At 34.9% G+C, this 9,569-nt stretch overlaps 1 protein-coding gene across 1 annotated transcript; it reads right to left on the bottom strand.

Moving 5' to 3' along the window:
* Positions 1–4,107: 4,107 nt before the first annotated feature.
* LOC131029405 (F-box/kelch-repeat protein At4g39580) lies at positions 4,108–9,287 on the bottom strand. The gene is made up of 2 exons (XM_057959874.2): positions 8,586–9,287; positions 4,108–5,818 (listed from the first exon to the last, which is right to left on the bottom strand). Exons 1-2 carry the CDS (start codon positions 8,965–8,967, stop codon positions 4,419–4,421), a joined length of 1,782 nt encoding a protein of 593 aa, XP_057815857.1. The 5' UTR covers positions 8,968–9,287; the 3' UTR covers positions 4,108–4,418.
* Between the last annotated feature and the right edge of the window lie 282 nt (positions 9,288–9,569).

Below are 9,569 nucleotides of genomic sequence, written 5' to 3'. Positions count from 1 at the left end.
CCCATAAATAAAAAAAGGCTTGTGATGACACAAGAATTGGTTGATATGATTAAAATATCAAAACATGGTGAGAACAAGCTACTTGAGCTTAAAATTGTCTTCAAAAATGTTTTTATGCTTAAGGAAGTAGTTTCTTCAATGCTGAGGTTAGAAAAGCAATTGGAGCAAAAGTTGAAAGTTATTGATCAAGTTGAATATAATGTGCTCCCGAGTATAAAAGATGATCAATGAAAACCAAAGGCACTTGATCAATGGAAATCAGAATTCAAGTCATCAATTTCAAAGGTGATTTCAAATGTATACAGAGATAATTAATTGCACATGGGCCAATTGAATCAGTTGTTGGATGAGATGCATACATTTGAAGTTGCATGTTAGAGCTATCAAAATGATTCAAGAGCAGTGCTAGTTTCAAGATACACAACTTATACTGAAAATGTTGAAATATGAATGTCCAATAAATGAAGTATACAAAGTGTGGGATGCAAAGTATAGTCAAGATTAGAATGCATAAGACAATTGGTCAACATCAAGCCAGAAGGCTTATCTTGAAGATGCTAGATTTTGCAGTAGTATCAATCCCACAATCTGCTCTAAATTTTGACGTCCTTGAAAGGTGCAATTCAGTCAGAGAATTATGAAGCTAATTTCCCTCCTCTCTTTTCATCTTTCTATTTCTATTTTCTAATTTTTTTTGATATCCTAAAGTTTAGGATAATTTGTAATTTTCAATTGTCAAATAAAAAAGGACACATGTATAATTGGCTTGAAGCTTGTTCGCTCCCTTGTTCTATAAAAGGGAAATCATAGCCATTGTACCTTCTTTTTGAAATTTTGATCTCTAAGGGGAATATATAATAGTGTTGATAATAGGAGTCGATAGCAGAAAGACATTCACACCATTTTGCAAGTGTAAAGCAAACTTCCAAATCTGATAATGAAAATGGAGTTTGGAACCAATTTGGTGTAATTGTCTCCTTCTTGTGTTTAATCCTTTTGAAATATTGAAGCAAGTCTTTTCTATTTCATCTCTTTGAGTATTTGTAGTGTATGTCTTGATTTCTGCTTCTTTCTAGTGTAATGATTAAAATGCTTTGATAAAGATATAGGGGTTTGAGTATAATTGTCTACATTCTAAAAGGAGAATTACATTTCAAATAATGATGGGAAACATTAATTTCATGCATTAGTTTTGTTAGCCCAAGGTTTTGAAATATTTGTGTAGCAATAGTAAATGATGGTGTTTGATCCGACTCTAATTTGTAGGATCTTTAAGGTTAGAGTTTTGGAGCAATTCTTAAAATAAAAAATAAAAAACATCCTTTTTACTTTTAGTTTTGTTTTAGTTTAGGGTTTGATAGTCTCTTACCTTAAAAGTATTAAAACCAAAAAATCTAGCCATGGATTAAATAATAAGTTTTGGGTTTTATATGAGATAATACATCTAACTAAAAGCAGTACTAATTTCAGGGATTAGGATCATAGGGTATTGTTGTAGGGTCACCCCCCTTTGTTTGTAGAGCCACAAGTGTAGAAGGTATTAACCTTAGGGTTGAGCCTTGTTTGTTGGCAATTGGTCTAATAATCCTTGAGCATAAGAGAATGCTAGTCTTTAGGAGACTCGGTTGAAAAACACCAACAAATTGGTAACGCTGCTAGGGAAAAAGTTGATTTCATGTCAACATTCCAGAGCCTAGCTATCTTGTCCAAGTTGTTACAGAGGTAATCCCCCAATTGAAGTATCAACAACAAAAGGAAGGGCAACAATAACATATAGCAGATCATTTTAATTTTTTATGATGATGTAAAAATAATTTTTCTAATAAAATAAAAAATATAAATAAAATAAAGCAATTCTTAAATAAAAACAAAAACTACATATTTATATAATAAAATATCACACAAAAAAAATTTAAAGGTCAATCATTTTATAAATTGCTTATTCACATTTTACACCACCATTCCTAGTTGTAGCTATCATTTACAACTCTTGCCTACTAAGGCTATTCTCATTAATTATTTACATCTTGACATTTAACAAATTTAACAAATTTGCTCATCTCATTATTGAAAATGTGTTGCTCTTGATAACCTCAAAGTTGTCCTTCATCTTCTTTATGACGATTATTGTGTGTAGCTTTAGCATAGAGCTCTTCATAATCTAAAATTGATCATTGTACAACCCTCCACAATTGTATATTTTTCTTCTATATCACCCTAAGTTTCCAAGATGGAATGACTTGGATTGGAGGGATAATTGGTGGAGACTTTTTTTTTTAGCCTTTTTTGTAGACAAAATGGGATGACAAAGGTGGTGCTATATAAAAAATAGGGGAAATTCAAAATATATAAGAAAATTTCAAATATTCATATGATAACATTTATGCTGAATTGACAAATCATGTAAGGGTTGAACTTATTAGCAATTGACAAAAAAAATGTTTTTGTAATTCATTGTCAATATACATGTGATTTTAAAAAATAGCATAAAAATTACAACAAAATATGTAAAGGTTGCAAGTTTCACTTTCAAATACAATATGAAAATATTAAAAACAAAGAAAGTATAATGCTACCTCAAATATGCATGTGCCAACACTACACCAAAATTCACTATCGTTGGGAGAGTTTGCCTTATCTAGTGGAATCCAACCAATCCCTCATATGCATGCTCATCAAGTTGGGTGGCGCCTTTGAGACAACGAACCATCATAAAGTTGGAATTTGTTGATACACTAGTTTGTCAATCTTGAAGTTCTAGAACACTATGCACAACCACTAGCTTCTCTAGCTTCTCTGCCCATCTAAAGACCTATCTCTCTTGTAAGAGTGGATAAAATCATATGTGGATTGGATAGTCATACGTGGATCAATTTCTCTCTTTAATAGAGGCACTAACAACCTAAAGGAGACGAATAAAAAACATCTTCAATGTTGATGTAATGTGTCCTTCATATGTCATGTTCACCCATCTTGTAAGACAAGTTTGAGTTGATGTAGCTCTATGATAGAATAACTTCTTTCGCCATTTTGTTGTTTCACTATCAATGGTGCACTAGATTCAACTTCTTTACTAGATTCAATTTCTTTCCTAGCTGCTCCTTCAAACCTTGCTGAACAATTTCTTACTACCCCTCTGGCACCAATAAATAATATAAAATTGCTTTCTAAAAGTTCAATTTTTATTTTATTCTTGAAATGTTATTGTTTACTAAGGCTGGCAACCCCTTTGATTTTCGGCAACGTCTATGCAGCCAAAAAATAAATATACGGCGGTATATTTTTGTCGGCTGCTTAGCCATTTCGTTAATTTTCTAGGGCATCCCCTTTCTTTGGCAATTTGGGGATGCCCCCGGGACATCCTCTTGGCGTTCTCACATCTAGAATATTTCAGAAATAGGAATGCATCTCCGAGTATCCCTGTATTTCTTGGTTAGATGATTAGCTACAAAAACTGTAGCTCTTTCTGGAACCTTCTCAAAGGTTAAGGATGACTGTTAGTTTGAAGCCTTTTCTTCCTTATTGAGACAATTCAGCTTGCCTTCTTAGGAGTGCGATCCATCTTAAACATTTCATTTTCTTTAGATGTTTTAGCTGCTGGAACAATCTAGTTTTATTGGCTCTTGGGCATGGGCATTTTTATGCACGCACTAATATTGTCGAGACAGATAATCAAACAGGATAATTTTGATTTGGTTGGCTTCATGGTAATGAGCAAGATTTCTGAGTTAGTGCACATCAAAAGCAGCTTCCTCTTTTCTTTTTTAATCGAGCATCCCTATACATAGAGAAGTCTTACCAACCCAAACACCGCCATTGCTGTTGCAATGTATTATGTTAGAGAAAACTCACAAATAAGCAAGCAAAAAAGACATAAAATGCACTGAACAAAACCATATATTCTTGGAAAACTCCTTCACAATGAACTAGAATTACTTCGAGGAATGCAATAAAAAAACTTCGATCTCTGAACGTTAATATTTCCAACAAACCCACCATGTGGCTCCACCTTGAATGTATTATTTCAACTAGTAGATTCCCAATTCATTGCCCCCTGGTTTGAAGCAAATATCGTTTTTGGTGGTTGGAAGCTTGAAATCTGAAATATGTCCACTAGAAGCTAATCCTTTCATTATACAAGAATACAAAGGTAATTAGAAGCAACGTAGATTCTTCAAAATGTAAGAATTACAACTGTGCTGCAAGTGCAGACAACTGAGTTTTTGGTTTCATTCTGCTGGCTACAACTTCAGTAAAATCAAACGTTGCTCCCGCAACAAAATGGGAGAAACTGAAATAAAGAATATGAATTTTTTGACCAAAAAATGGTCTTCACATGGCTCAAAATTACTTCCCAAAGTTTTATCAACCAAATACCCAATTTTCAAAATCCAAGATGACACCTACCAAATCATTGGTTAGTCCTCAAGCAAAGCACAATGAGCACTGCTAGGCACCCAGGCAAGTGAACCTGTCTTCAGTGTCTGTTTAGGTTCTCTCCATATGCACTTCCATATGTATACCTGGTTGAATTCTTCATGTTGCATGTTACTAACAAATCCTGAATTGCTGGTACTGGCAGACATGCCTAAAAGTTCTGACCCAATGTCAGCTTCTCCTCTCAAATTATGTGACATATTCCATCTTACGTTTGTATTGGTCCCTCTTCTTGAACTCGCAAGCTCTATTCTCGCCTTAAGGTAATTTGAATCCATCCTCAATTCTAATTTTCCAACCTCTCTATTATCTTCCCTCTTCCAATCAAACTCTTGTACGCAATTTCTTCTCATAACAGAATCAAGCCAATCTTTCCTATCAAATCCACTTTTGTTGTCCAGATCAAGCTGCCACACCCCATCAGGACTGTCCGATATGACAAGATGATTATATGGGTCTATTTTAATCTTACCTGTGAGACCATAAAGCTTATCTCTGTGTCCAACAAGTCGACTTATTTTTGCTGGAAGACCTGCAACAATTTCCCAAGAATCGTTCTCAATTACATACATTTTGAGCAGTGAATCCTTCCAGTCTGCAACAAAAAGCTGAGAGTTAGCAGAAGCAATTGGACCTCGAGCAAGCCCTCGACGAAGACCAGGGTTCATTCGAATCCATAAGTTTTTTACAGGATCATATAGTTCCCCTTCAATTGGACTTCCTATGCCCAGATTTGTACCCTTAACATAAATCATACCTCTATGTTCCACACCAACACAACCTTTCATGGCAGAATGCATTCTTGAAACAAAACTCCAGCAATTTGTAGATGGATCATACATTTCAGCAGAAGCACCTTCTTCCATTTTTTCATTACCTCCAGCAACAAGAATCTTTTTCTTTGAAGCTACAGCTGCTGAGTTAGAACGGGGAATCTGCATTGGAGCTACTTTAATCCATTGACCCTTGCAGTAATCATATTTATGTACAGTGTTTGCAGGTTCAGTAGGACGAATGCAACTGTATGTAGTTGTTTGATCACCTCCCATTACAAAAAGTGTTCCCTGTAAGGCAGCAACTGTCTCAATCCACCACCATTCATAAGGATTAATGTTCCGTTCCGGAGTAGAAATTGTTTGATCCAAAGGCAGAGGAGGAAGGCAAAACCATGTGTGCTCCTTCAAATTGAAGATCTGAACTCTGTTGCCATGCACTACAAATGAAATAAAAGTTTCGTTGATTTTAAATGCAGACCTAGTAGCATAAAATTCCTCTGATGAGAGTATTTTTCTCCAGCGTTTTGAGACACGCCTTAAAGACACGTCATATTTAACAAAGGGGACATGCATCAAGCATAACTGTGCCAAATCATTCGGTAAGCCTGCAAAGAATTAATTTTGTCACCACAGAATATTTTTTAGGAACTCCAAGAATAACTGACAAGCAAGCAAATTCTTCTAATATACCTGACATGAGTTTATATTTGAATTTTAATGATAAGAGTGTTAGGAATGTTGATGAACAACATTATTTAACGTCAATCTAACAAACCTAAATTGTTTTTGAAAGAAAAGATTCTTAAATAGTTGCTTATACTGTCTAAGGGAATATGTTACATATAACGGAGAGGCTGCAGAGAATCAAAACTGAGAGGCTACAAAGCATCAAAACTGAGAGGCTTGAAAGATGTTTGTGTTCCTTGCACACTGCCATTCTTTATATCTAACAGGCTTTTTCAGATTTTCTCAATAAGATGTTTTGTTTTCTCTTTTATTACTAATGTTATTTGCATGATATTTTGAAACTATAAATTTTTGCTCTCTAGTTTAGTCTACCAAACATCTTGTTCTGAATTAAAGTGTCCGTTCCGTATACATTTAGATGTCTTCATGGGATCCAGGAGGGATTTTGTTGGCGCTTTGTGTGGTGAAAATAAGATAGCAGAATGGACTTGTTGCTTCTGATTCTTAGCATGTAAAAACCAAATATGTGGAGAGCTTGGCAAACAATGGAGAGAATATCACAATTGTGAAATTCCTCTGACTCGAAGTTATAGTCTTATTTGGGCATTGGGTGGTGTGTAAATCAATTTAGAGTTTGTCAGTCTCAATGTTGTAATTTGTTTACCAGGCAGTGGGCAGTGAGGATAATTGTTAGAGTTTGTCTGGCCCAATGCTGTAGTTTGGGTAGAAAGCAACGAGGACATCTTGGTGAAGAATTCTAAAATCTTCAGAATAAAGTCTTGACTTGAAGCCACTTCCCTAGAATAAGTCGTCAAACCATTTGGAAACTGGATTGCATGAGGAAAATCTGTATTAATTTAGATTTAGACTTACAAGTTACAGACATGTCTGAAATGTTGATCTACCATATTTTGAAACGTCAATATTCTAAATCTAATTTATCCTGAAGAGGCAACTTCTTGAATTCTTTCTTATGTGTAACTATCAAGAGGGGGATAAATTGTAAAGAAAATAACTTAAGGAGCGATTCTTTACCCCCTTTGGATAATTTTATTAAAACCATATTTGTTGTAATTATGAAAAAAATGGAGGCATCTTTCCAGTTCTAAAATTTTTCCAGCTAAAAGTTATAGTCATGCAATAGTATTGGTCCCTGGGCAATGACAATATTGTCATTTGGTATTTCATGGCTCAATACTCTGATTTGGATATCCGGCTGAGACAACATCTTAGTGAAGCTTTAGGCAACCTGCAAAATACAGAATATAAGATAGCTTACCTGGACCGACTTGTTACAACATTTGCAATCTGCATTACACGAGGAAATCTAAATTTAGCTTAGATTTATAATCATTGTATTTAAGGAGCGTGTTTGACATGTTAATCTTCAATATTATCAAATCTCAAAAACAAAAACTATTGTTTATGAACAGGAAACTCGAATAGTTTCTTGTGTGTAACCATCCAGAGGCAAACTACATGCATAAAGGAAAGGTTGTAGAGCATGGAAATTGAGCAAATTGAGCGATGTGTCTCTTTTGGAGGATAATATATCATTCTTTGCATCTTAAATATGAGTAATAAAAAGATTGTCAAGCATGGAAACTAAGAGAACTCTAGGAGGATATAATATTGTTGTTTGCATCTTCAATATGTATAACGAAAAGACTGTAGAAAGGAAATAGAAATAGATTCTTTTATAGTCCATGATACTAGGTGATCTGTTTTTGTGTTTACAGATGACTTAAAGTATATGGGACAACCCCATACCCTACCCCTGCAGAATTTGAACTCATGACATCTCTTTCAAGAATACAAGTTCGCCAACATTAGGCCAACTCAGGATTAGAACATAGAAATAAGGGAATTGAGAGATGTATGTCTCTCTGGCAGGATATCATACCATTCTTTGCACTTTCAATATGTATAAAGGAAAGATTGTAGAGCATGGAAACTGAGTAAATTGAGAGATGTTTGTCTCTAAATGCTGCAAATCCTATTTACCGTCTGTTATATGGGTAGCAATTATTTTCTCAAAAAAATGCCTCAATCCCTCCACATTATATATGTGGCATTTTGCGTCTGTGATGTTTTTTCCTTCTCCTCTCAATTCTACTGCACATCTAGAATATCCCTAGGAACAGATCGACTGCCATGAACTACTTTCCTGTCAATCACAAATGATCTAAAAGAAATCTTTGCTACAACATCTATAACTTGAACAGGAAAGGAAAATTGATTTATATTAAAAAAACTAAAAGAAACGAACAATATCTTAAATTAGCTAATTTTCTGTCCAAGGGGTTGTGCCATGGCCAAAAGAATATCTTCATTACCTAAATTGATGTCCTCGAGGCAGTAAAGTAAACGTAATGTGGCCAAAAGAAAATCGTGATTGAGATAATATCTTGTTTAACGGGCTGTGAATAGTAACCTGGCCCAAAGAATCTTAATTTAATCAATTTCTTGTTAAAAGGGGTTTTTTAATTGTAATATGGCCAAATCTATATATAACAATTTTTTCCCCCAAAGGGGTTGTGGTGTAATGGTAATATGACCAATCCCCCACAACCATTACACAGAAGTTTAAATCTCCTTAGCCACAGTAAGGCGTCCTGTAACTATAGAGGGATTTGGCTATGTTGTGCTAAAAGAGAATAACTAAAAAGAATTTTGTTTGCTTACCTGGAATAAGAACATCTTCTGTATCTCCCACATTTTGATTTTGCTTTGATTGTTTTTCTTCAGGAATAGAAAATACGTCATTTCTTCCAACCTTCAACACCTCCTCCTCGTCCTCGTCCTCCTCTTCCTCTCCTTCCGAATCATCCTCCAATCCGATAAGCCGGCATTCTTGTTCGGCGCATATAATATTCATACCAAAACTATTTTTGCTTTCCTTGTTATTATCATCAGGAAACCCCTGGACTGGGCGCTTACAGCTTCCTACAACAGCAATGGCTGCAGAAGTTTTTACAGGGCGTTTGGATGAAGAAGCACCTCTAGCTCTGGAGAAATTGTGCCTAATTTTAGAGGTGGGTTTGAGGGAGCTTTCATTGCATCCCATGGACGATAGCGGATGCTTATGGCAAACAACGAATATCACCTCCGCTATCAATTCATGGCCAACTTAGCCTTAACTAGGCCTGAAATCTGGGGCGATATTTGATGGACATAAAAGATGATCTTAAAGGAGCAGTGGGGAGCCATTAAAAGCACCGCCCCCGCAGGTTTCTTTTCTGGCTTAGACAAAAAGAACATAAAGTGAGGAGCAACTTTCCTTAACAAAATCTGACGAGTTTTTGGAAGTGGCCAGGCTGGGACGAATATTAGGCTTTCCACATGAAAGAAAGATCTAACAACTTCGTTTTACAGGTTATCGGTAGTTGAATCGGTCCTTGTCAAATATGTGAATTTTGTTGACGTCTCTTACCTAGAATTGGCAATCATATTTTTAATGTGAGATGGATATGTATGATAGATTTTTATTATTATTTTTTTAAATCAGTTTTATTGTTTTTATAAATTATTATTAAGTTTTTTATTGTTTTTATAAATTATTATTATAAATCCTAAAGAAGTGGATTGTTTTATTAATTGTTTTAATAAATTAGTGTTTTCTTTTTTCCTTGTTTTTAATAGTATCATTCATGCAATATCTTTCATATA

The sequence above is a fragment of the Cryptomeria japonica genome, chromosome 6 (genome assembly GCF_030272615.1).
Source record: "Cryptomeria japonica chromosome 6, Sugi_1.0, whole genome shotgun sequence".
Classification (NCBI taxonomy): domain Eukaryota; kingdom Viridiplantae; phylum Streptophyta; class Pinopsida; order Cupressales; family Cupressaceae; genus Cryptomeria; species Cryptomeria japonica.
This window is presented reverse-complemented; position numbering and strand designations above follow the sequence as displayed.

Excerpts from the sequence above, each read along its gene's own strand:
- LOC131029405 (XM_057959874.2), bottom strand. The coding sequence starts at position 8,967 with ATGGGATGCAATGAAAGCTCCCTCAAACCCACCTCTAAAATTAGGCAC. Across the intron at positions 5,819-8,585 it reads AGAAGATGTTCTTATTCCAG|GCTTACCGAATGATTTGGCA; the intron begins GTAAGCAAACAA and ends AATTCTTTGCAG.